At 46.0% G+C, this 27,191-nt stretch overlaps 1 protein-coding gene across 2 annotated transcripts; it reads left to right on the top strand.

Annotated features, from left to right (window-relative positions):
- The first annotated feature begins 396 nt into the window (after positions 1-396).
- Positions 397-27,158, top strand: taok1b (TAO kinase 1b). Of its 2 annotated transcripts, none has more exons than XM_062537070.1 (20): positions 397-1,005; positions 6,896-7,153; positions 7,605-7,676; positions 9,272-9,373; positions 9,687-9,732; positions 9,963-10,059; positions 10,661-10,774; positions 11,195-11,286; positions 12,592-12,685; positions 12,817-12,898; positions 13,506-13,673; positions 14,434-14,640; positions 15,142-15,276; positions 15,913-16,149; positions 17,112-17,240; positions 18,731-18,934; positions 19,301-19,540; positions 20,114-20,326; positions 21,214-21,396; positions 22,106-27,158. In XM_062537070.1, exons 2-20 carry the CDS (start codon positions 7,022-7,024, stop codon positions 22,694-22,696), a joined length of 3,138 nt encoding a protein of 1,045 aa, XP_062393054.1. In that variant the 5' UTR covers positions 397-1,005; positions 6,896-7,021; the 3' UTR covers positions 22,697-27,158. The 2 variants fall into 2 exon arrangements, with proteins under 2 accessions (XP_062393054.1, XP_062393055.1); XM_062537071.1 differs by having other exon boundaries at positions 397-1,009.
- The last annotated feature ends 33 nt before the right edge of the window (positions 27,159-27,191 follow it).

Raw genomic sequence — 27,191 nt, 5'->3', positions numbered from 1 at the left:
ATTTATGGACATTGAAATGGCTGTGTAGCCTAATGTGTTTGTGTGTGTGTGTGTGTGTGTGTGTTTGTGTTTGTGTTTGTGTTTATGTTTGTGTTTGTGTTTGTGTTTGTGTTTGTGTGTGTGTGTGTGTGTGTGTGTGTGTGTGTGTGTGTGTGTGTGTGTGTGTGTTAGGCCCTAGCCTACTTGACTGTTTTCCTTTGACTATTGCAAACTGGGAAAAGACCCAATTTGCTCATCTCCATGCTGACTTTGAAGACAATAAGACTATGCACGTCCTACATTCCTGCTATGAGCAATCTGTCAATCACTGCATGCAAGTAGGCTAATTGTCTTTTATGGCACCTTGTAAACTCCCCGCCCTGACGGACTTGGTTTCACCTCCCCGCAAGGTTTGCATAGTACCAGTTGGACACACGTTTGCGCTACCTTGATGGTCAGAAGTTTGTGTTGAAGTATCAGACATCAGAGATAAGTCACGTCTCAAACTTTTGCGGCTAACCAGAGTTTAGAGTCTGATCATAGGGCGTTGTCACGTATTAGTTTTAGAAAGTTCTCGGGGTGTTGCTTGCCATGTCCAATGCTGGCTACATAATTTCACTCGTGTTTGTCACGGAGGGGAGGAGGTGATTCCTATTCGTCGCCATCTTTTGAGTGGGATTCTAGCTAGCAAGTCAGCTAGGTTAGTTCTCAGGGCAGCGATAGGACTTAACTCGGCTTGGAATTCTTTGCGTTCTTTGCCATCAACCGTCAACAAAAACATTTTTGTATTTGGAAGACCCAGCGAAAGTAGCAGGTAGCGTGGTAAGAAAGGCAACCTTTGTTGTAAATAAGGCCATTAGATTCAAATCTCTGCTCCAACGATACTCTATCCAGACGAACTGACTGCGCCCCGTTCTTTTGGATGACTTAACCTTAGCTAGCTAGTTAGCTCACTAGCCTTGGCTAACTATTTGCTAGCTACTTCGTGCGCATTGAATCTCGTCCCAAACCTGGCCTTCTGGACGGGTAAGTAAGTTTGACATTCTTACACAACTGTTTTATTGCATGTACTGATAGCTACCGAGGTCCCATAGCCATGTGTATAGCATATCCGAGGCATTGCATCATGTAAGGATTGCTGACTTGTTTTCAATTTCTGTCGAAACGATGCTTGTTTGCTTGCTAGCGATGGGTAACGTTAGATACCCAACTTAGCTCCTGTTTAGCTAGCAAAAGGGTAGTGGCTTTCTGGATCTAGCTAGCTCGTGAAGTAGCTATGTGGTAAGGAAATTGCCTCTGTGGAATAGGCAAATGTTGAGAACCACCCAAGCGATACATAGCAAGCGTTAAAGTAAACTGTCTATGAAGTAACGGGGGTAGTTACCGAGCGAACGTTGATCAACCAACTCCTTATCTATCTCCAAATATAACTTGCCTAGCGAGCAACTTGGGCAAGCTGACTGGCAGTCAGCGTCATTTGCACTAAGTTTACTTTGTCAGTGTGTCCGTTAACGTTAGTTTGTCTTGTTGTCTTGGCTTAACAGTTTGAGTCATCTCGTCTTTAAGGCGTTAGCAGATTTAACTTACTGTTGTACTTGTCATTTTGTTTCTAGCCCTCTAACGTTGTAGTCCAGTTGGCTAACCAACCCCTTTAGCTTGGCTAGCTTGTTTTGGTGCAGTGGCGTAGCTCAGTGTTTTTCTGTAATAATACATGTAACATTAATACATTAGGAATCGCGAACTTTCATAGAGAGAAACTGAAGGATTTCTCGCCATTGCTTTTGGAAACTTGATTGGGAATGCTGTTGCGTTAACCAAATGCAACGTATTTGCAAGCATCCACAGCTGTCACTTGGAAATAACGACGGCCACCTTGGTCGTCAGTGTCAGCGAAAATACACAGCCTAACGATTGGAATAGTGTACTATGATGTATGCTATTGGATTGTTTTCTTGAAATATTTAACTTGATATGGTGCTCCTCTGTTTCGCTTAGCCATTTCATTTTGTCATGACCCTCCCTATTTTCTCCCCCAGCGCAGCCTCGCTGGCGGTGGTAACTCGTGCTGTTCTTGTGAACAAAAAGACATGTAATACAGTCTACTACTGTTGAAAACAGGGCGTTCACACCAACTGATAAGAGCAACAATGAGCCATGTCAACAAAGAAGATGGCATAACTAAGTATTCTATCACTCTACTTTGTTTTGGGTATTCCTCGCTCGTGAACTGCATTCAGTCCTTGCTGCTGGTAACGTTAACGTTCTGACGTGCGCCGCATTCCTCATTCTATGTTGACATTGCGTAACTCACTAGTCAGCAAGCTCTCTGTGAGCCTCCCATCGACTCAGTGTTCACAGGGCGACTTGGGTGCTTGGTAAATCACGTCCTGTTGTGTCAATAATAGATATATTTTGGGACTTTATTTACGCCGATTCGTGTTTTAATGTGCGTATTTGACCGACCCTCCATGTTCACATAACCATAGAGTTGCAGACTGCAAACTAAACTGCGTAACCATTAGTTCAAGAAGGCTAAACATTAATGTATACTACGCACATGTATACCAGCTTCGCAAAGAGCAAGCCTGCATCGTCTTTCAGTGCTATTTGCAATGTGAAACTATCAAGCATATTAGAATGACCTGTTTAGCTCATTAATCGTTGGAGAGTTGTCAATTAAATCCTATTACAGTCAAGTTTTAAGAAGCAGCGTGTAGGCTAGTATAATTATAAGCGTTACCTTGGGAATACCTGTCATAGCCAATGGGACCAACGTATTGTCCTTTTCTTTGATGCAGCTTTTTTGGCCAGGTTTGTGTAAACAAACAAGGAATTTGACTCCGGTTAATCTAATATTTCGGTTGTTCTAATATCCTTATGTATTGTCTGTGCCATGACACCTTGCCCGTGCCTAGATTTCTCTGTGATATTGGGCAAACACATGAAAACAGCCTATATCTGTAGTAATACTGCTAAAAAACAGTTAAAAACAGTTATGTTCATGAATATTCTTGACCCAGTTTACCAATCATATGCAGTCACTGGATGTAGGCTTACTGTACAAAGTCAGGCCGGTTCCAGTATGAAGACATGCTCTGAAGGGTGGGGGACTGAATAGTGATTTTGGACACCTCACTACAAAGTCCAGCTATGAAGGTCTGATTTGGCCTCCCAAATCCTCATGTCTCCTGAACAGTGTTCTGAAATGCTCATAGAACAAGGGTTGGGGTCATTTGATCTTGTTGATGTAAGTACTTGTCACACTCAGCCTAGTGATTATCCCACGAGCCAGAAGTTTCAGATATTCAGAACATTCCATAGCATTATGCAAATGAGCATCAATGCATTGTGTATGGGCCTTTGTGCTGTTGAGAAGCCACATCTTGCTGTCTCTTGGCCTGATGAGGAAGTGCCTCTGTTACATCAAGAGTTAGATGCTATGAGATGAGATGCTTACTCCACCTGACAGTAGATTTCTGTCATATGGTAGCATTTTTGGCAACAGTTAGGCTTCATTTTTCTTCAATTGAATTCCTCAATTACGACCCATGTAACTTGCTCAACAAAACACTGGCTTTCATGTTTTCTGTTTGGCCATTTGAAGGCCACGTGTACAGTATTATCCACATGGTAGATCCTGACAAAAGGTGAATTTAACTTTGTCATACCACCTCATCCAATGGCATTTCAGTGCATCCATTATTGAGGTAGGTGAAAGAGCCTGTAACTGAACAAAGAGCTTCCTTGTGAAAGAATCGTTCATGTATGTGTGCGATCAGACTGACATACCGCAGATGTCTGAGATGTTTCTCTGGGCTGTGTAGCAGCAGAGTGCAGAATGCATAATTATCAACCTACCCCACTTTTCACTACCTATAGGATACACATAGCCTAGGCCAACCTTTTTTTTTGTTGCACATTTAGCCAATAGGTTATGGTTGTTGTTGGTAATGCCAATGTAAACAATGCAAGTTGATTGACTTTGTACAAAAGTTCGTATTCCTACCCATCTAGTGATGTCACAAAGCCTTCAGTTGCTGATATCCGTTCCTAAAAGCCGAGTAAACAGGTGCTGTCTGCACGACTCTCTGTTGTATGGTAATATTCAGGTCATAATGAAAGTAATACCCCAAAAAAGGCAGCTTACATCACAACAAATTAAGCAATCAGTGAATAGTCCACAATGAATGGTAGTTTTCCAGAGTTTTTGTGTGTGTGTGTGTGTGTAGTTTGTCACTCTATCTGCATGACATGACGGATAACTTAACACTGAGAAGTCGTAGGTCTTGACATTGAATAGAGTTTTTCATTGAGCATTAAGTTGTGGCATTTGAACATTGAATTGGTACAATTGGGTTTCATTAATAAAAAACATTCCTCCTCTGAGGAAGGGCTAACGCCCGAAATGTCACAACATTACATTTTCTATCAGGACCTCATGATGTAGCCATGCGACTTTACTCTTTTATCCACACAATTGGGGTTCATCAAACAAATGTAGTAGGCTATGGTAGGCAGTGTGATAACTGTGTTCCGTTGATTCTGAGCTCAACCTCTGGGTTCTGGTGTGGGCCCGCACTGATAAATGCAATGCACCAGGCCGGCCACAGCAGCCATGTTCTGGCCTAGTTCCACTTCCAGCAAATGGCAAGAGTCATGACGAGTGGCGAGAAAGTGATTTAGCCATGGTGTGAATGCTCTGCTGAGGTTAAGACCCCACAAATCTAAAATTAAAGCCTTTGCTGCTTATATAAGATTGGAATACAGCACATCCCCTTTTGTGCGTGACTGCGAGGGAATTCCCATCCCTGGACCAAATGCACATAATCCTGTTCAATCAGAGAAGAGGGTGCGCCGGCGATCCGGGTTCGATTTCCGCCCCGTGGTCCTTTCCGGATCCCATCCCCGCTCTCTCTCCCATTCACTTCCTGTCACTCTCCACTGTAACTATCAATAAAGGCATAAGACGCTCAAAAAAAAAAAAAAAACAGAAGAGGGCAGAGTTCACACCCGGAAGTTCAGGGTTAGATTGACTAGCACTTTGACACCGATATTGTGACTCTTGAAGTCCTCTGTCGCTATATATTTTTGAGTCCTCTGTTCTTCTGTGGGTTACATAGCCTTCACACAGGTGTGTCATCACTCCAACCAATGGGGGTAAGAACAGATAGTGAACTGTTGAAAACTGTACCTGGACTTCTACAGTCTGTTCATTCATTTACATGTGCACAATTACCTAATCGTAAGACAACTGATATGAGACGAGCACTATCAAAGTCACCATAACCGTGTCGATTTTTCGAGTCTCATTGTCACATAGGCTGGTTGACAGCATATTATTGTAAACATCAGGTCATTGTGTTAGAGTTCAATGTGATGTCTGTTACGTTGGGTGTCCTAGATGTTGTAACCTGATGGCCTAGTTATCAAACACTTTGAGTATTTGCATGTTATTGGTACAGAGAGCTGTAAACATGGCTTGCCATGACTAGACTTGCCTTGAGGACCCTACAAATCTGACTATTTATCCATGTTGGAATTGTCCTCGGGCCAAACCTCCTCTGAGGCTGACCGTTCTACATCCGTGTTCCTGTTCTGACGCTGCGTATCACTGCTCTATCTCCAGTGACTCCTCTCCTTACTGTTGCTCCGTCTCGTCCAACCACATTCTTTAGTGTGTTGCGTGCGACCAGGGGTGTGCTGTTTACAACAGCAGCTACTACGAGCCTATTAGGCTACCAGTCGCACAAGTCAGTGGAACATAATTCTAACCTGCTCCAAGTGACAAACAAAATGTTTTTAGCACTCCATAGTGTGCGTGTGCGCGTGTGTGTGTGAAACATACTTAGGGAATATAATTTAACATAATTACAGAGAAGGGAAATTTAGTCACGGATACTGTTAGGAGAAGTCCCAGGGATAGTTGCTTCCCCAATCTGAGTGACTATGTTGAGATATTTCTACTTGGAACATGTGGAAAAAATGTCAAGAAACTTTACTGGCATCTCTGGAGTTCATGACAAAATATTTCTGTTCCTTCCTACACAGGTTAAAAGTATGCCGACCATACATCATAGCAATGATTCTGGTTACTTTGCCTTTGGCGTTGTCACACTGTAAACATTTGCCTAGCAGGGCGGCCGAAGAGGCTGGCAGAAGTAGGTTCAGACAAATATGCTAGTCTTGAGTTTGCTCTGTAAGTAGCTGTAGGTGTCCCCTGGTCCCTGGTCCCTTGGGGGGCTCTGCTACTGCTGACTGCTGACTGCTGCAGCAGTGATATTGGTGTTAGTGGAGCGTGGCGTAGGAGCAGCATAATTAAGCCATATCAAATGGACGGCCTGTTTAAAACCACCTCCTTTCACATACTATCCCTTAGCAAGTCAGCGTCGGTGTGTGTGTGTGAGAGCTTCTTCACTAAAATGATTGGTGAATTAAAAAAGAGTCACATACAACGAGTATAGGAAGTAGGCCTAATTGAGAGCACATGTTGTCAGTGTCATTTTTGAGAGCTTAGGTGTAGAGTTGTGCATTTTAGTGTTGTCTAGGCCTATTGATGAGCTCACCAGAGACAGCAAGAGCCCCAGACCTGATGAAATCAGCATACTCTCTCTCCCTAGTATGTGCACACTACTACCGTACCTACTACCGACTATTAGCCGCAGCTTATACATTGATTTTGCAAAATTTCTTCAGCTGTGAGGTTAATACACGGGGGCAGTTAATATGGTATTAATATGGTTTTGTTTCTTTCAACTTGCATAAAACACTGTCCTGCGGCTTATACACAATGTGGCTAATACACAGGAAATTACTGTAGTGAAGATGCTTTCTCTATGCGTGTTGTTCAGTGAAGGCTACATGTCCAGTTCATATTCCCTGCTCTTACGGTGTCGTTATTGCCGTTGTGTCGTTACAGGTGCCCATGCAAACACTTCCTCCTTCTCGCAGATGAGTCATCGGCGGGGGCTGACGCAGCGCAGTCGCAGTCGCACTCGCACGCCCAGATAGTCCCCGGCGAGCGCGGCTGCGTCGGGCTCCCAGCATGCCCTCCACCAGCCGGGCAGGGAGCCTGAAGGACCCCGAGATCTCCGATCTCTTCTTCAAAGAGGACCCCGAGAAGCTCTTCGCTGACCTCCGCGAGATCGGCCATGGCAGCTTTGGCGCAGTCTACTTCGTACGTGAAAACTGCTCATTTGATTGTTCATTAATTGGAGTGAATGTCATGTATATTGCTGTGTCCCTTGGATCTCACAGTGGTAAGGTTGCATTGAAGCTCCTATATCTGATGTTTTATAGTGAAAAGTAGCAGTTAGCAATTGGCTGACAACTGTCATTTTAAATCTTGCAGAGGGAGACTTGCTAATAAATATTTAATTTCAGTGAAACGGCCAAAATGTGACAAATTTAGCAGTTGGCCAATAATTCTGAGCCAATTTCTGGATTCAGCCCAGGACCCATTACTGTACACTACCCATTACTAAAAAAAGGGCCAGTGTGGATTGGATCTCTATATATAAGTTGTGTCAGACAGTCACAGTTCAGCCTGCACTCTATAGCATGGCAGTCTGATTTGAGAGCTATTTTTATCCCGGGTCTCACCTGCGTCTGTCTCTTGGCTCCCCCAGGCACGGGATGTGCGGACGTCTGAGGTGGTGGCCATCAAGAAGATGTCCTACAGCGGGAAGCAGTCTAATGAGGTGGGTGACCCCAGTCACACTCAGACACACACACACACACACACACACACACACACACAGCAGATGACACAGGAAAGCACATTTCTGTTTTAATGGCCAGGCAGTGGGTCTATGCTGTCAGCCCAACTTCGAGGATCCCGTGGTATTTCTTGGCACATGTCAGCTGTGGCCTCTAAAGAAGAGGCACATGTGTCGGGCTATCTGTCGATCTTGGGAGATAGTATGAGGGTGCTGGTGCGCCCGGTGAATTGAGCTAGACGCCTGAATCATCTGAAATGACGTCTGCTTTCACATTGACGACAAAAACCCCCCTCAGGATTTCACTTAAACATTCCTTTTTTTGGAGATAGCATCAGAATTCCTGAAAGTCTTTGCGACAGGCAGCAGGTCTGAACTGTAATCTGTAGTCATATAGTTATTATCAGGGCGCTTCCTACACAACATCACCGTCCACTCCTGTTGACGCTATTCCTCGGCCCTGTAAATGAGGGCAAATTACCTAACAGCCCCTTCCTGGGCGCCTAGAAGACGGGGTCATGGAGCAGTACAGGAATTAAAGGAGGGGAAATATCTATATAACACTTAACCCTTATCTAGCAGGGAGATCTTGAAACCACAAAAAAAAAATCTGCTGATAGTGTGACGTGGAACCCTCCCTCTCTTAGGCAACAATGTTGCCGGGTGACTTTGTAGATGTTTTTTTGGCGTGGAACTCACATTTGTCCTATTTTTAGAATGAAAGTCATCACTTTAGTGTCTCCTGAAGGTCCTCAGGATGACCCTGCGCAGCAGCGAACGTACAGCAAGGTCGCTGGTCATAGTGCTTTTCCTTGTAATTTCCGATTAGCGCTAATCAGATTAGGCATAATCTCTCTGTGCTAAGAGGCCTTTAAAAGCCAGGAAGCTGTCGCGCCATTCAGCCCGGAGTGTTTGCGAATTTGAGGCCACCTTTGGTCCTGTATCTCCAAATGTGTGTTTGTCAGCGAGCTCAGGGTTAACTTCGGTGAGCTTTTAACAGTTAAACACAGATTAACCCCGGTGGTCCGACTGGAAGTTGTTCGAAGAGTATTACAAGGAAATAGATACTTGTTCCTGACCTAACAGGGATTAATATTAGTGCCACTAGGCATGAGGTGAAACTGAGAGAAAGTTTCTTGAGAAATCAGGAAGGCCCCGATCACTGGCATAAGACATATGAAGAAGATGACATGAATGTTTTAGCAGGGTGGAAGACACTTGCCACTATTTTTTACCCACTTGTTCATTTTATTCTCCTTTACACTGATGAATAATTGAAGGGCTATTCATTCATTTGGGTCATTACTGTCAGTGATCCTTTGTCACACTCCATGTGAAGTTTTGGAAGAGGTTTTTTGGTCTTATTTCATGGCTTTGCTATTTTGGATCAAATGTGGTTAACTTGACTTTGAATGCGTTCTGAATATGTTATTAGCACACAAGCATATGAAAAAGCTTAAACACCTTCTTGGTCATAACTCTGTACGTTTTTCTCTGTTTTATGGGTACATTTGTGTCAAAGGTTGAGATTGTCTTGTTTTGAAAGATAAAAAAAAAGCACTCCTTCTGACTTGCAGAAATGGCAGGATATCATCAAAGAGGTCAAGTTCCTTCAAAGAATACAGCACCCCAACAGCATAGAGTACAAAGGCTGCTATCTGCGGGAACACACAGCATGGGTAAGAGAGTCTCTCTCTCTCTCTCTCTCTCTCTCTCTCTCTCTCTCTCTCTCTCTCTCTCTCTCTCTCTCTCTCTCTGTGTCTTTTTCTGTCTCTCATTCTTTCCTTCTTTCTTTCTTTCTTTCTTCATTTCTCTCTCTCTCCTTCTCTATGGTATAGACATGATAGATGGCACAGTATGATTGGCTGTTATGATTTCAGTATATTCCGTGCTAAAAATGTTCAGAGGACTAAACCGTTGTGTATTTCTTTGTACAAAGTATGTTTTTTCGATGCTCTGATCCCTAAAAAAAGAATTGACTTTGCTCTGCAGCTGGTCATGGAGTACTGCTTAGGGTCGGCCTCAGACGTCCTTGAGGGTAAGCAACCACTTTAACCCATTCATCCTTTTGTTGCTATTTAGCCGCGTCTGCAGCAGCTATGATGAACACCCACTCTGTTCTCACATGCGTGTCAAACACTCAACATTAATCAATCGTTCTTAACACCTACACCCCCCCCCCCCCCCCCCCCCCCCAGCCCACATCCCCCAGGTGAGTGAGTGAGTGAGTGTCTGTGTGATATTGACGTCCTTGTTTACCACCTCCAGTTCATAAGAAGCCTCTTCAGGAAATGGAGATTGCAGCAATAACTCACGGTGCTCTGGAGGGCCTGGCCTACCTTCATTCCCACAACATGATTCACAGGTGAGTGCGTGCGTGAGCAAGCGGTGGCGGCTCCGTACTGTTTTTCTGAAGGTGACTCACACGGACGAGAAGAGCACTAACTGCTCCCCTCACCAGTCGCCCGGTATTTTTAGACGTGGCATCTGCCTTGCGGATCGGCGCATCCAGGCTAAACTGTGTTTTTAGTCGAATGCGATTCTGTTCGGGTGTTTTTCATGTGATTGGGACGGCGTGTTTACTCGTTCAGATGAGTGAGTGGTGAAATGCTCTTCTAGCGATGAACTCCACCGTGATTAAGACCTTCTATGGGCTTCCTCAGTCCAAAGCATGGCGTGTCATTGGTCACCTTGTGCGTAAAGACCAATATGACTCACAGAAACTCACAGACTCACTGAAAGCAGCTGTTCAGTTTGGTCATTTGTTTCAATGCTTCCCTGTTTCCATATTGCTTTTCCCCCCTTGTTCCTTTTCATTAAATTAAATTCATGGCAAGAAGAACTTAACATTTCAGCTGTCCAAGCTTTTTTTTTTTTTTTTCCCCTCAGTGGTATTATGTGAGTCTTTGTCATTATCATGATTCAGCTTGATGTGCATTGTGCTGTCCTGCCTCTTTCCCTTTCAGAGATATTAAAGCTGGGAACATTCTGCTGACAGAGCCTGGACAGGTCAAACTGGCCGACTTTGGCTCGGCCTCCATCGCCTGTCCTGCAAACTCCTTTGTGGGCACGCCATATTGGTAAGCAGGACTGCTATCTACATGCTGCTGAATTGGGGTTGCTAAATAGGACTTACAAACACCCCCCCCCCCCAATTGAATACTAGCAGTCTCTAGTATTGTTCTATTTTTTAAAGATGCTATATCTATCTTTTTGAAAATGTTTTAAGATAATTTTTTGCTAGCACCATTTGTATGATATACAGAGTAAATTCTGTATAAGTGTATGACAAGTAGTGTCAAATGGTGTAGAAAACACACATTACACAAAATCCATCTCCCACCCCCCACCCTCTGCCCCACCCTCTGCGGTCTCAAGGAAACAATACAAAACAAACAGAAGTCACATCTATCTGTTTGAACTCTGAAATCTGTTTGGATGTCATCTTTATTATTAGTATTGCTGATTTATCTAATATTCAACTTCTGATGTCTTGCTAGGATGGCCCCAGAGGTGATTCTGGCTATGGACGAGGGGCAGTATGACGGCAAGGTGGATGTCTGGTCCCTTGGGATCACCTGTGTAGAATTAGGTGAGGATGCCAACCGCCTATATAGCCAATGGCTTGTGTGGAATCAAAAGGCATTTTGAGGCTGCACAAAATATTGTTTTTCAAGTGTCACTATGAACATGTCCAGTCATGTTCTGTTCATCAATGGCTTGAAGGCCAACATGTTGTTGTCATGACTTGCATTGAGGACTAAGATGCACTCAAACAAATACTGTAGACACTAATGAAAGCTTCTATCTTAAAACTAATGAATGGCATAGAATAGTTTAAACCCAATAAAACATCATCCAACATGTTGGTTATCAAGTGATGGGTTTGCCCGCATCTGCCTGCCTTGCAGAATTTTTAGAGCAAGATGAGGATGAGATTTAAGATAAGGGAGACAGTGTGAGTATGTTCCTCATAGCATTCCATGCCAAACCATCTGATTCTGTATCGATCTGAGAATCTGTATCAATCTGTAGCGCTGGGAATGTTTTCCTAGTCTAGCAGGGGGTAACTTCGAAGTGAAGGCCCCAATCAGCCCCTATCTTGAGCCAGCCGATATCTCCTCATTGCTGGTTTCAACTGCACTGAAATTCCCTGTTATAGGCTAACTTGCCACATAAAAAAAAACATCCAGTTTGTTCCTGTTCATTCCCATTGAAAGTTTCCAACTTTTAAAATTCCTGGAATTTTGCAACCCTAATTAGCTCATCTAGATGATTCACATGTAATGCCAGGGAAGACTTCCTCTGACTGAACCTGGAATTTTCAGCTGGGCTGTGTGTTCTAGAGTTTGCCGCTGTTAGGCCTGCCGGAATCTTCCAGAGTCAACATGGAATACATGTTTGGCATGGTGATGCCTATGATGTGATTTTTCTTAAATTCAGACCAGGTCAGGGGTGTAGTAGAAAACAGCCATTACTTAATCATATATTATAGGGCAAAGGGGATGAACTCTTATTTCTGTAGCAGCTTTCTGGTCTTCGATGGACCCCAATGAGTTTACATTTTAGATACACAAAGTGTGTACGTGTGCGTGTGCGTGGAAATTTGAAGCACTCATGGACTCATTCCTGTGGTACTTGTAGATTTGTTTTCCAGGGTGTAGCTCATATCAATTGCATTTGTTTGGCAGGGGCACACTACTTCTGACTTAGAGCTAGACTGAAGGTTAGACTGTGAAGGTTATGGAGAAGTGAAACTATTAATGGTACTGAAGCGTGCTCTTACTGTCGTGTGTGTGTGTGTGTGTTGTTTTTGAAGTTGTAAAGAAATGTAGGTAAAGGTAAAAACGTGAGCATGTAAGAGCCTGCGTTTTAATCTGTTGATCTTTCTTTGTAGCGGAGCGGAAGCCCCCTCTGTTCAACATGAATGCCATGAGTGCCTTATACCACATAGCGCAGAATGAGAGCCCCACACTACAGTCCAGTGAATGGTGAGTGTGTGTTGAGTTGAGCTGCGCTGGTGATGCACCAAGCTCCTTACACTAATAATGATTAAGCACTTGTTTTGTGACTCATTTGTGTGTGTGTGTCTCTCTCTCTCTCTCTCTCTCTCTCCCCATAGGACGGATTATTTTAGAAACTTTGTTGATTCATGCCTTCAGAAAATCCCCCAGGACAGGCCGAACTCTGAGGACCTACTGAAAGTAAGCACACACACACACACACACACACACACACACACACACACACACACACACACACACACTATTGTCAACATCAGTGAAGAACAGCTATCCCCAAACATCACCCATTCACCCAATTCATGATGGCAAGGTGATTGTCAAATGTATAGAAAGCATCACTGATCACTCCCATCCTCATTGCCTTGCCGCTGTGTCTGCTATTGTGCCTCGGTAGCACTGCTAAAAGCCTTGTGGACCTAGACAGCGTCCCAGTGGTGTCCAAGCTGTGTAACTTTCTGACCTCTGGGTAACTGCTGTAAGCCTGCTGCCTTGATCCTCTAATCTTGTGATTCTTGTAACACATCGACACCCATGGAGCAGGGCTGTAGACACAGACTCCTGCAGGGGCACTGGTCGAACTGGGCCTTTGGTTAGACTTGCTGTGATGTGGAAGGTGCCTTTTTATTTTCATGTCCCTTCATTACGGATTCTCTTCTCCCTCTCCCCTGCTTCCCCACTGTTCTACTCTTCCTGCATCTCTCTCTCTGTCTCTGTCTGTATCTCTCTCTCTCTCTCTGTATCTCTCTCTCTCTCTGTATCTCTCTCTCTCCCTCTCCCTCTCCCCCAGCACGCCTTTGTCTCGAGGACGAGACCAGACACAGTCCTGATGGACCTCATCCTGCGGACAAAGGAGGCGGTCCGGGAGCTGGACAATCTGCAGTACCGCAAGATGAAGAAGATCTTGTTCCAGGAGGCGCACAACGGCCCTGCGGTGGAGGTTCAGGATGGGGAGGAGGTCAGTCCCACTGCAGTCCTCCTCCTCTGCAGATGTTTATCTTTATGGGTCCTTAGCAGACGCTTTTGTGAAAATCACTGACATCAATAAGTATCCCATTAACGTTAAAAATGAACAGTTTAAATTTATATAGCCTAAATATAAATAAAAAATAGAAATATTAGTAAGAGACTGAATTACATATAACAGAATAGTAATAACCATAAACGTGTACGACCCACACGGTCCTTCTCATATAGTTCATCTTATGGTGGCACTGCAATTGCAACACTGCAAAACACATGCAAATATATAACACATGTAAATTTAAAAAATAAAATAAAAAAAACATCATTAAATTGACAAGAAAACATGTTGCCTATTCAGATAACAATACGTCACAGAATCACACCGGTCAAAAGACATTGCAAAAGCGCTCTGCTATTACAGCGCACAGCAGCGGTGTTTCCAGAGGACTGTAAAACGCCATGCCCTCTGCAGACTATTATAGTCATCCCTTCTGAGTCATTAGTTTGACCGTGAAGGCAGAAACAAACCGTTTCACATCACCGTTAGTCGATGTATGACTGATCAGTTTGTTTACCTGTAATGATTTGAGTTTGGGAAGTCTCCCTACAGCCTCAAATATCCTTAACATTTATAAGTCGGCTACCCCTACTGCCTCTTTGGTAGGCCTCAACACATCAGTCCCGTCATGCCAATCTCCTCCTCGCTCTGCCCTGCACTAAACCATTTCCTTCTCCCGCTCGTCTCTCCGCAGGAGCCCGAGCATGGCGGCGTGGGGCGGACGGGCACGGTGAACAGCGTGGGCAGCAACCAGTCCATCCCCAGCATGTCCATCAGCGCCAGCTCCCAGAGCAGCTCGGTCAACAGCCTGCCCGACGCTGCCGACGACAAGAGCGAGCTGGACATGATGGAGGGCGACCACACGGTCATGTCCAACAGCTCCGTCATCCACCTCAAACCAGTGAGTAGCCCTCGCCACCAGGGCCAGGACGCTCAGTCTTGTGGATTCTATTCCCACCCTACCTACCAGGAGATAAAATTTAGCCATTTTCAAAATACTTGATTTGTTCATCTACTTGGTGTGAGCGTGTGTTAAGGCTGCAAAGAAATGCCAATGTAGGCTACTTCAGTATTGTGGTATTATGTTTGTGGCGCCATTGATTCTTAAAATCACTCCTGTTTTTTTGTATTTAATTGAATATCTCCTTCTGTCAGATTGCACTTAATGTCATGACTGTCATGAAAGAAAATGCATTTCCAACTGTTTTTGAACTCTATTCAGAAATCACTGCATATTTCCTGTCCAGCAGTGTCACACTATAGTTCAGTATATTGAATAGTAGCCCCCTGTATGACTAATAAGCATATCGCGTTGAGACATTGTTGCCAGTGCACAGCCCTAGTCTGTGTGTGTGTGTGTGTGTGTTGGTGTGTAAGCGCTGTTGTGGTTTGCCAATGGCAGGGAGAAGAGGAGGGCTACCGTGAAGAGCCCGAGCCCCGCAGCCGGCCCCCGGAGGCACAGGCTGCACCTGCACAGCCCGTGCGGCACAAGCACAGAAACCGCGAGCACTTTGCCACCATCCGTACCGCCTCACTGGTGAGTCCCGCCGCCGCTCCTCTCAATCCTCCACCCCCTCCCCACTCCTCCGCCACCCCACTCCTCCACCCCTCCCCCCCGCACCCCTCCATCTCCACCACGCTCTCTGGCAAGCAGGCCGGCTCCTCGCCTCCTGATGAATGCTGAGTAGTCGAGTCAGTCTCTGTCCGTCTATTTCTCCTCTTCTCCACTTCTTCACTTCTTCTTTGTCTTTGTGTCTTTCTTCTGTCTTTCTTCCTACCTTCATTCCTCTTCATTCTGTCTCTCTCTCTCTCTAGTCCTGTATCTTCCTTTATCATTGCATCTTTCTCTCTCTCTCTTTCTCTCTCTCATTTCCTTTATGTGTTTCTGTTTCTTTGGGGGTTATACAGATGTAACTGTGAGAATGTGTAATCGTTGTGTGTACATATAAACAAGTTTTTCAACCTCTTTCTCTCTTTTTCTTCCTTTCATGTAAATCCTTGTGACTGAGTGTTTCTGTTCATTTGTGTGTGTGTGTGTGTGTGTGGGGTCATACCGATGGAACTGTATAAGTGTGATGACTGTTAAATGGGCGAGTGTTTAACCCTCTCTCTCTCTCTCTCTCTCTCTCTCTCCCTCTCTCTCTCTCTCTCTGTCTCTCTGTCTCTCTCTCAGGTGACGAGGCAGATGCAGGAGCACGAGCAGGACTCGGAGCTGCGCGAGCAGATGTCCGGCTACAAGCGCATGCGGCGGCAGCACCAGAAGCACCTGATGGCGCTGGAGAACAAGCTGAAGGCCGAGATGGACGAGCACCGCCTGCGCCTGGACAAGGAGCTGGAGACGCAGCGCAACAGCTTCGCCTCCGAGATGGAGAAGCTCGTCAAGAAGCACCAGGCGTCCATGGAGAAAGACGTAAGGAGGCCAACGAGATGACCGCTTAACGACTCGTTATTCTCTTCCTGAGATGGAATGGACTTGAGGACTATAGAATACTAGTTACTACTTGGTTACTATAACAACGTCTGCCATTTTGATCAGCCATTATGAATGCGATGACCACTGTAGCTGTAGATCTCGGCTGCTACTAGATTGAGGGATTTAAACAGTCAAATAAGGAGAGATTTCAGGTATGACACTGAACTGTTAGTAGAATAGATTATCTCTTCCCTAGAAGGGAACAAGAGTGGCACAAATGGATTCTTTTTCTTTTGCCATTTTTAGATCTTGCCTGTAAAAAAAGTCTGTTAATGGAAACTTCAGCTAGCTCTACATGGAGAAGATACTTACTAGTCATAGATTGTGAGAGAGCTTTGTTAATGGTTAATCTTACAGGTTTGAGAGTAACGAGGCCATAATTGGAATATGAAGGCTTACTCTACTGAGAAATATTTTAAACAGAAGGTGTGTCATCTTCCCGGGCTCCTGAAATCAAAACAAAACAAACCAGATATAATTTTGCCATGATGCTCTCTCTACAAGTGCATTCTCGACATTCTTGAGGTAGCTCATTTTCGCAGTCCTCTGTAAGAACAAGACCTGTAACCTCACCGCATGATGCTCTGAAATTAGGTCAAATGTAGGCATTCCGCCGGAGCTATTCAAAGAAAGCCAGCAGTGTGGCTCTCACTCACACCATTGGAGCTCTGTCTTTGCTCTCCCGTCGTCCTAACAGTCCAGTCTTTCATGGGCCGGCCCATGGCATCGGTATGCATGTAGAAGGAGGGTGGGGGGGGGGCTCCATGTGTGTGAATTAAAACATCTTCCACATCCCCATGCCCTCCCGCCACAGGCACTTTAACCCCTCACTGTGTGTGTGTGTGTGTGTGTGTGTGTGTCCACAACTGCATATTTACTCTTCATGTTTTATGTTGCAGGCGAAGACCTTTGCCAATGATGAGAAGAAGTTCCAGCAGCACATTCAGGTCCAGCAGAAAAAAGAGCTGAGCAGCTTCCTCGAGTCCCAGAAGCGAGAGTACAAGCTACGCAAGGAGCAGCTGAAAGAGGTACACACACACACACACACACACACACACACACACACACACAGGCAGTCCTCTGTTCACACACACCATCAACAGTCTCTGCATCACTGTGCACAAATACACACGAAGCACACAAAAGATCTGGTGATATTGGATGAGAAGAGGATGTGACTTTGAATCATTAAAGTTTATGTTGTGTGAGATGGGGGGGGGGGGGGGGGGGGGGGGGGGGGGGGAGGAGATCATCATAAAAGATATCATGATTAGTAGGATAATTGCACCTTCTAGACACACCATCAGTCAGGCCATCGTCCACTGGCAGGTGAGGCATCCTCATTTCACTGCCCAATTTGGTCAACAATAAATGAAGGCCCATCATAAATTAGTGTAATACATTAGCCATAAACTGACGCATGAATTTCTATTCTGCAACTTGGAATGCTAGCCTACATGATTGCTCTTCAACAAAACATCGAAGGAAATAACTTGAGATTATCTTCTCTAATGTACTGTAGTTGGCAAGATCATGTCATTGCCACTCGCACAAGTAGGGGCAGAATTGAAAATGTGTCATAGAGAGACAGTGAATTGGTTGATTTGGTTTAAAAGTCACAGGTTAGGCTATTGGTTATTACTGTAATGATGTTATTTGCAAATTAGCTGTAAAGTAACTCAGACTTTTACAAACAATTTTTTTAAAAGATATCGACTGATTATCGTTATCGTCAAAATCACAAAAAAATATCAATATTATTTTTTTGTCATATTGCCCACCCCTACACCGACTTGATTTGGAAGTGCCTCTTCATCCTCTGAAGGCATTTGCAAAAGCATGCAAGACATTTGTGAAGTATGTAATGGATACGATTTTAGCCAGTCATGTAACATCATTAATTGAAGTTTCAATGGGTGACTCCAAGTGTGTGACATGCATTGCATCACTGCTGGTCCTTGCATAACACACACACACACTCTCACTTCCTTTACCCAGGCCAAGAGAAAGATTTGATGGCTAGCTGCTTAAGAACTGTTATGTAGGATCAGGATCTAGGTTAAGCCAGGGATGACAACACCAGCCCGTTAAGTAGCCTATACCTCGTCAACCAAATATGTCCTGTGTTCGTGGTAAACAATTGCAGCGTATTGCACCCGTAATATCGGCTAATGAACTTTAAATACAGACATTGTTTCAGTAATGCACCTGTTGAAATACTGTTCTTGGTCACCTTTCAGGAATGGCTCTGCCATTTGAAGGGTGTTGTTAACATTAGTGAAAAAAAAGAAAGTCCCCACTTTTCTCATATTTTATATAAATATACTTTACTGTTTGTTTTCTGCACCACTAACGTCAGCGGGGCGAATGATGGCAGCCAAATTTGACATACCAGAGTAGACGTCACACCTTTCACTTGCTGCGCCTTGTAGTTTGCTCTTTACCTCAAAGCAACACACACACACACACACACACTTAATGTGTATTGATGATTAATTTTCCCCTCCTCCTGCATCAGGAGCTGAACGAGAACCAGTCGACGCCCAAGAAGGAGAAGCAGGAGTGGCTGTCCAAGCAGAAGGAGAACATCCAGCACTTCCAGGCGGAGGAGGAGGCCAACCTGCTGCGGCGCCAGCGCCAGTACCTGGACCTGGAGTGCCGCCGCTTCAAGAGGCGCATCCTCATCGCCCGCCACAATGTGGAGCAGGACCTGGCCCGGGAGGTACGGACGGTGGCCTGGTGCTCACCATTTGCTCTTGATGACTTAGTTTTGATTTTTTTTAATGCAATTTGTTTCTAGTAAACTGGTGTTTGTGTTAGTGGAGCAGGTGTTTCTTTGTCAACTTTAAAGTTATCGTTGTTTTCTGGTTTTCGTTGTTTTTCTAAATGATTCTCTTGTTCCCTCCTCACCCTCCTTCTATCTCTCTCTCTCTCTCTCCCTCTCAATCTGTCTGTGTGTCTGTCTGTCTCTGTCTCTCTCTGTCTGTCTGTCTCTGTCTGTCTCTCTATCTCTCTGTCTATCTATCTGTCTTCTGTCTCTCTCTCTCTCTCTCTACCTCCCTCCCCTCCTGGTGTTGCGGTGATCCAGGAGCTCAACAAGCGTCAGACGCAGAAGGACCTGGAGCACGCCATGCTGCTGCGCCACCACGAGTCCATGCAGGAGCTGGAGGTGCGGCAGCTGGGCACCATCCAGAAGATGCGCGCCGAGCTCATCCGCCTGCAGCACCAGACCGAGCTCACCAACCAGCTGGAGTACAACAAGCGCCGCGAGCGCGAGCTCCGCCGCAAGCACGTCATGGAGGTCCGCCAGCAGCCCAAGAGCCTCAAGGTGCGACAGGAGGACACTCGCACACACTCACTCGCACACACACACACGCACACACTCACTTTTAAGTGGTAGCTGTGAGTTATTTGCATGTCACAAACGCTGAAGTATTATAAGTAATTAAAAGCTTATATTATAAGTAGAAAGAAGGGGAGGGGTTAATATGTACATGTTAAGGGAACATCTATGCTTGATATACGTGTGTTTGTGTGTATGCTTGTTTGTTTTTCTCCAATCGTCTTGAGGAGAAATTAGGGCTTCACATCTTGCAGGTATTAACTGAGCGATCTATGACACAGCCATTTTAAAAGAAAGACCTCTTCTTCTGTGCTACTTTGTGTCTGTTGGTCTTGTCCTCTCTCTCCCCCATGTTTCCCTTCTCTCTCCCTCTCTTGCCGTTGTCCGTCTCTCTGTCCGTTCTGCTCTCTCCCCCCCCCATGTTTTCTCTCTCTCTCTCCCTCTCGTCATTGTCCGTCTGTCTGTCTGTCCGCTCTCTCTCTCCCCCATGTCCCCCCCCCCCCCCCCCCCCCCCCTTGTCGTTGTCCGTCCGTCTGTCTGTCCGTTCGGCTCCGTTAGTCCAAGGAGCTCCAGATCAAGAAGCAGTTCCAGGACACGTGTAAGATCCAGACGCGGCAGTACAAGGCGCTGCGCAACCACCTGCTGGAGACCACGCCCAAGAGCGAGCACAAGGCCGTGCTGAAGCGGCTCAAGGAGGAGCAGACCCGTAAGCTGGCCATCCTGGCCGAGCAGTACGACCACTCCATCAACGACATGCTCTCCACACAAGCGGTGAGTCCTGCTCCCAGGGAGAGAACGAGCAATCAAAAGTGCTATATGTTTTTTGGGTCTTTCTATCCATTGTATTGGTAATGGCCACATTTCCCAGATTCGTTAAGAAGCTCTTAAGTGCTAAGAATTTCTTAGAACATTTTTAGAGCGCTCCTAAGAACGCTCCTAAGAAGTTCTTAGCACTTAATAGCTTCTTAATGAATCTGGGAAATTTGGCCAGTGACGGTGGAGAGAGAGAGCAGGGGTACGATCCGGAAAGGACCGCGGGGCCGGAATCGAACCCGGGTCAACCGGCGTGCGGTGCAGATGCCCCAGCCAGCTCCTGGGGCCGAGAATGGGCAATCAAGAGGGAAAAGGAGAAAAGCAGGAAAGAGCAGATGCTTTTGTTTTGTCGTTTGGATAAAAACGTCTGCTAAATGAATAAAAGGAAATGGAAAATACAGAAGAGAGCGAGAGAGAGAAAGAGTCAATGAAAGGTAAAAGAAAAGAGAGAAGATGTAGAATCAGAGAATGCACACAACTCAAGACGATAAAGGAGCGCATTGTTTTGACATTGAGTGTAGCAAAATAATCATATTTCGATTATGCTATTTTCATAATTGTTGGAAGTTATAATCACGATTAATTGATTCATTTGATTGATTCAATTAATTGCACAGCCCGTTCTAATGTCTGCACTGTGTCATGGAGTCGTCCTCTACACGGGGAAAGGTAGACGGAGAGGAGCATCAATACTCCCTCTGTCACCGCTCTCTTATGAATGGGCCCTGAGCGGAGAGAGTGTGCCCATTCATCCCCCTCGCCCTCATTAGCAACCCCCAAGGGTTCACAGCTTTCTCACTCACTCTGTGTGTGTGTGTGTGTGTGTGTGTGTGTGTGCCCTGCAGCTGCGTCTGGACGAGGCGCAGGAGGCCGAGTGCCAGGTGCTGAAGATGCAGCTGCAGCAGGAGCTGGAGCTGCTCAACGCCTACCAGAGCAAGATCAAGATGCAGACGGACGCGCAGCACGACCGCGAGAGGAAGGAGCTCGAGCAGAGAGTGTCGCTCCGGAGGGCCCTGCTCGAACAGAAGGTGTGTGTGTGTGTGTGTGTGTGTGTGTGTGTGTGTGTGTGTGTGTGTGTGTGTGTGTGTGTGTGTGTGTGTGTGTGTGTGTGTGTGTGTGTGTGTGTGTGTGTGTGTGTGTGTGATCTCACTACCACTACAGCCCCAGTGTGGCGGCTGCTGGACACCAAAGAGATGTGTATCTGTAAATACGGTATGTCCGTATTTGCAGAGAGATTGAATCTCATAACTCTCCGATGTCAAATCAATCAAGTCAACAGGGGAAGTGAAAAGAGATGTAATTCAAGCTTTATTGAGCAGATGTGTCAAAGGATGACACCTATTGGGAGGGATGAAGGCTGTAATGGGGCAACTTTGTGTATATTAGTGTAGTGTAGATTCCAGAAGCATGTTTTGAAATTATGTATTCAAATAAACGTGAATCAACATTATAGATATCCCTATAGCTATGGTGTGTGTGTGTGTGTGTGTGTGTGTGTGTGTGTGTGTGTGTGTGTGTGTGTGTGTGTGTGTGTGTGTGTGTGTGTGTGTGTGTGTGTGTGTGTGTGTGTGTGTGTGTGTGTGTGTGTGTGTGTGTGTGTGTGTGTGTGTGTGTGTGTGTGTGTGTGTGTGTGTGTGTGTGTGTGTGTGTGTGTGTGTGTGTGTGTGTGTGTGTGTGTGTGCTTTTGAGGAATCGCTCTGATATTGTGTGTGTGTTTGGTTGGTTGTCGTCCTGCAGATTGAGGAGGAGATGCTGGCCCTGCAGAACGAGCGCTCCGAGCGCATCCGCTCGCTCTTGGAGCGTCAGGCGCGCGAGATCGAGGCCTTCGACTCGGAGAGCATGCGCCTGGGCTTCAGCAACATGGTGCTGTCCAACCTGGCCTCCGACGTCCACAGCCATAGCTTCCCAGGGGCCCCCGGGGTCTGGAACGCCCACCACGGCGGCAGTGGCGGCAGCGGCGGAAGCTCCAGTTCCCAGGGGCCGCCCTGGGGAGGCAGCGGCGGCGGCGGAGGGGGCAGCGGGCACCACCACCACGGGCACCACCACCAGGGGAGCACCGGAGGCCTCCTGCCCCAGCAGCAGCAGCAGCCCTGGGCGCACGGGCTCCCGGCCGGCGGGCCGCCTCCCTGGGGCCTCCACCACCACCACGGCTCGGGGGGGAGCCAGCGGTCGGCGGGCGGGGGCGGCGGGGGCAGCGGCGGAGGGGTGCGGAACAGCCCGCAGGCGGTGCGGAGGACCTCCTCCGGGAGCCGGAGCGAGCAGGCGATGAGCAGGAGCGCCAGCATCGCCTCGCAGATCTCCAACGGGTCGCATTTGTCCTTCACGTAAGGCCTCCCTCACACCAACCGACCAACGAAACCCACCACCGCTCTCTCTCTCTCTCTCTCTCTCTCTCTCTCTCGCTTTCTCTCTCTCTCTCTCCCTCGCTCCCTTCCACCCCTTACCAGAGGCACGCCCAGCCGCTCGCCCTCGTGTCCGCGTGGGGCTCGGCGTGGCGATGACAAGGGAAGAGTGGGGGGGTTGCTGGGGATGGAGAATTGGCACAAGAATGGACTAACACCAACCCCCCCTCCCCCCTACCCCCCCTCCCTCCTTGCACCTTTCTATTCCTCCCCCCTTTCTCTTTCTCTGTCTTCTTTCCCACGCACTTGTTTTTTTTTTCTTCGTTTTGGCCGTTCCCTCCCTCATCACTTTTTAGACACGTTTCTTGCTTGGGAAGCAAGTCCTACTACACATGGGCTGTTCAGAAGGGTCAAGGGGTCACGTTCTGGTTGCTAATCCTCCCCCCCGTATCCTCAAATCAGGTTGTTGTGATACAGTGGATATTACTGTGGAAATGTACATATCATTGAATGTCAATGGTGCACTGAAGCATTTTGAAGCGCTCAGAATAAGCTATGCTATGGTGCTAAGGGACTTTCAGGTTATGATTCAGACAGGGTGAATGTTTACTAATAGGTGGCATGTGTAACCATTACTTTTAGCTGACACTGTTTACAAAATGGTTATTTCCTCAAACAGTTTTAGGCCCAAATACTATTAAAGCCATACACTATAGGAGTGGTGTTTGTGTCACTGTTTTGGCACATTGATGGTTTCCCCTCATAGATATAGAGACCTTTCTATATCTATTGTTTTTTTTTCCCCCTTTGCCATACATTTCTTTGCCATGGATACACTTTGAATAAAGGAGAGGTACATTTAATTCCAGCGTATGTAGGGGTTTTTGTAGTGAACAGAAAGGAATGATTAGTGCCAACTACCAGCTAGAATGGGAGATCACTCAATGAACTGATTTGTTGCAGTTGAATATTAAGGGTAATTAGTGTCAAAGAAATTGTATCGCTTAGCATCACTTCACAGGGAAAATCTGTTCAGTGGAGTACACATATTTTATATGTAAAGTATATTTTAATATGATTTTAATCGTTTTTAAATTAAAGTTTTATCTGATCGTAGTGCTGTAGTCTGCCTCCCTTTATTCCCAGTCATGGTGAGACTGTATTTTTTACCTCAGCAGGAATCTGGTATAATCCCACTCCCATCCCCCTGTGTCCATGGTGAAGTCTTTGAAAGACCCATCCAGTTTGCCATTAGACTCTCAGGCAACGGTGCCAAAACAGGAGATATCAAGGAATCATGATTAAGCTGAAGCTACAAGATCCATATGCCATTATCTGATTGGGTAGTTCTGAATCAGAAGGATGGCTCAAAGGAAGACAAAAGGAAGGTGTTTGGTCAGACTTGGACGTAATAAGTTGCGGTGGGTCAGGGGTGGACTGTTTAGTGAAGTCTTTCATGACTTATTTTGGAACGTGTTTGTGTATATGCAGTCGAGACTCAGGAATTGAGATGGTCTTTGGTTGACTGGTGATTGCAGAAGGCTTGAATGCACCTTAGCACTGGTCCTTGGTGACTGCTGGTGCAGAGAGTAGTAGCATCCCCCCCGGTGTCCACCGCCTGGGCCTGGGAGACCGGTATCCTACTGTGAGATGATCCGGTATGTTCCGGTGCGTCGGTCGGCCCAGGCACAGTCTTGGGAGGACGCGGAGGGTATGTTTTGAGTGGGGCTGTAAGATGTGGAATGTTAGTTGAGAGCAGAGCGAGGTCAAGAGATTTCACACAGAAGAGGGGCGAGGAGGGTGGACACGCTCAAACCAGAACCTTTGACCTCTTTATCCTTCCGACCTCTAGATGCCAAAGCCAACTGCCGTCATCACTGTGTGTCTATGCAAAAGAGCACCACATCCAAAACTAACACAAGAGCAATTAACAACCGAACAATCAATTCAGTCCGTTACCCCATACGCACATACGCCAAAAGTGATGACGGTGTATTTGGTCTGATTATGATTCTGGCCGTTCACTGTGGTGATCTGCCACATGCTTTGCCCCCTTCTGTCTTTTATACAGTCCCATGAACCTCTCAACAGAAACTCCCATTTAACACCCAAACCAATTGTGCCACCGCTACTACCAGACCATGCTGCTTTTCCTAAATGACTCGCCCCTGTGTCATCTTTCTTCCCCTTTATCCCTCCTCCCCCTCTGTCCCTCTCTCTCTCTCTCCCTCTCTCTCTCTTTCTCTCTCTCCCCCCCATTAGCCCCGTGCCTCCTCTTCCCTCCCCAGTGTTGGTGTCAGGAGGCTGTGAATGGTGTTGTTGATGAGATGTAGGTTGGGGGGAGGGGGGGGATGGGTTGGCTTTGCGACTAATGAATGTCTCGTCACGGGCGGCTCAGGTGCCGCTGCTGTTGCCCATCGTTCCAGGCATCCCTCTCGACTGCCCCCCTGCTCCTCCCCGCCAGGAGTCAGACTGCCCAATTGCCCCCCCCCCCCCCCCCCACCCCCCACCACTCCTCCAGCTGACCACCCTCCCCATGGTTCACAGCAGTGTTTTACAGATCACTTAAGAGAGTTTGTACAAAAATAAATCAATGTCTAAATGAAAAAGCTTGGAAATCGTTACTAATACCAAGGGTGACATGGCTCGGCTATATATAGTCTTCATGGGACAGTATAAAGAATGGGATGTATAGGAAAAGTTTGTTTATACTGTATATTTAGAATTTAAAAAAAATGGATACCTAAAACAAATCTAAGTATAAAAAAAAAAGACTAAATTGAATTGCTTGTATGTAAAGACAAAAAAAGAATCAACTTGGTTTCTAACAAGAATATTGAAAAGAAGAATTAACAGCGTAAAAAGGAGAGGTCCAAGAGATGTGGGGGGAATAACAAAAACAAACGAAAAGCCAAACTGTAGGAAGTGGAACACGCCATGTATTCACCCTGTGATGTCTGCGATCTTCTGCTATGTCTGTTCTCTATCTCTCTGCCTCTGTTTCTCTCTCCTTCATCTCAGTGGTTTATTGCAAACGTCTCAGTGAACTCTATGAGCATTTCTTTAGGAACCCCCCCCCCCTTTGCCATGATGTTTCCTCTTTCCGTACATATTTGGGCCAGGCGAGGGAAATGTTGCTAAGGGTGGACAGGGGTTTTCTCTCTGTTAGACATCACATTCTTGTGCATATTCAAGTATACTTAGTTTGGTCTGTTCAAAAAGGCTGCATCCTAGGGCAAACCGTTGCACATCCCTGTCTTATTGGTGCCTAAAGGTGTATTGGCCTCCGCCAGAATAGTTCGACCACAATTTAAAATTGTGGGTTTTTTTTGTTTTTTTTCTGTTTGTCAGAATCCACATTTGGAGCGTTAAAACACTGACTTTTGTTTTTGTTCCCATGACTGCCACCACAGTACACTACACCACAGTACCCAGTTCCTGGTCTTGTACCTTTGGCCCTAATGTTGGGGTCGGCCCCGAGCAGTTCAGTGAGGAAACCGCTCGTCCTCCGGGGCTTGTTGTGAGTGTCCCGAGCACAACATGTCTGTCTCGCTGGCCTAATAAATATGCGCGCGGCACCTTCTTGACATGTTGCGACACGACAACACTAAAACGAGCTGAACCCGTTTGTAGACCAGCGCTCTACTAGTGAGTCCTGCGGGACCGGTGCTAGAGGGGAGGAGGGACGAGGAAGAGGCACGAGGTCTTCTCCGACAACCATGCCTCCAAACCTGTTCAAGTCCACTCAGCACGGCTTCATTATAACCAATGATGCCGTCTTATACACAACATAATACCAATTGGATAACTTACGTCCCATCATAAATGCATTGCAGTCATGGTATACAGTTTTAGACCCCGCCAATTGCAGTGTTAGAGACTCTGCATACAGATCTGTGAAAGGAAATTCTGTCACAAAGGAAATAACAAACCCTGTCTGAAATACCTTTTTTTTTACCAGAGCAGTAGAGGGGGGTGTGGAAAGCTGTGAATGATTTGTGTATGCTCGCCATCTAGTGGAGGAATGCGGTACTGTGGGGCATTTGTGCTGTCCAGTGTCCATCTCTGTTCAGAGGACCTTTTTCCAAAAGCATGAGAATTGCTTAAACACAGTCTCAATAGAGGCAGCCACATCTGCATAGAGTGTTTCGCCAGTATTCCTGAAACCTATGGTGATCTTTCTTTTTTTTGTCTCAATGATTCAACATTACCATAACAATCCACATATAACCTGTATTAAATGTATAGATTGTGAAAAGCTGAATGTTTGTGAGATTACAAAACAATGTACAAATATTCATAACACAACAGAGAATAAATGTAAAAAAGTAAAGATTCAGAAAAAAACTTTAGGGGACAAATGTAATGTTTTGTTTGTAATTACTCCATTTGTGGGCAGAGGGCTACTGGACAAAGAATCAAATGTAATAAAGTAATTTTAGTACATATCCCGTCTCGGTATTCTTTCACACGGCAGTCTC

The sequence above is a fragment of the Sardina pilchardus genome, chromosome 5, assembly GCF_963854185.1.
Source record: "Sardina pilchardus chromosome 5, fSarPil1.1, whole genome shotgun sequence".
NCBI classification, from domain to species: domain Eukaryota; kingdom Metazoa; phylum Chordata; class Actinopteri; order Clupeiformes; family Clupeidae; genus Sardina; species Sardina pilchardus.
Note: the sequence above shows the minus strand (reverse complement) of the source record. Positions and strands in the feature narration are given on the sequence as shown.

Coding starts and splice junctions, on each gene's coding strand:
- taok1b (XM_062537070.1), top strand. CDS start 7,022: ATGCCCTCCACCAGCCGGGCAGGGAGCCTGAAGGACCCCGAGATCTCC. Junction 11,287..12,591: donor GATCACCTGTGTAGAATTAG/GTGAGGATGCCA, acceptor CTTTCTTTGTAG/CGGAGCGGAAGCCCCCTCTG. Junction 18,935..19,300: donor AGCAGGACCTGGCCCGGGAG/GTACGGACGGTG, acceptor GCGGTGATCCAG/GAGCTCAACAAGCGTCAGAC.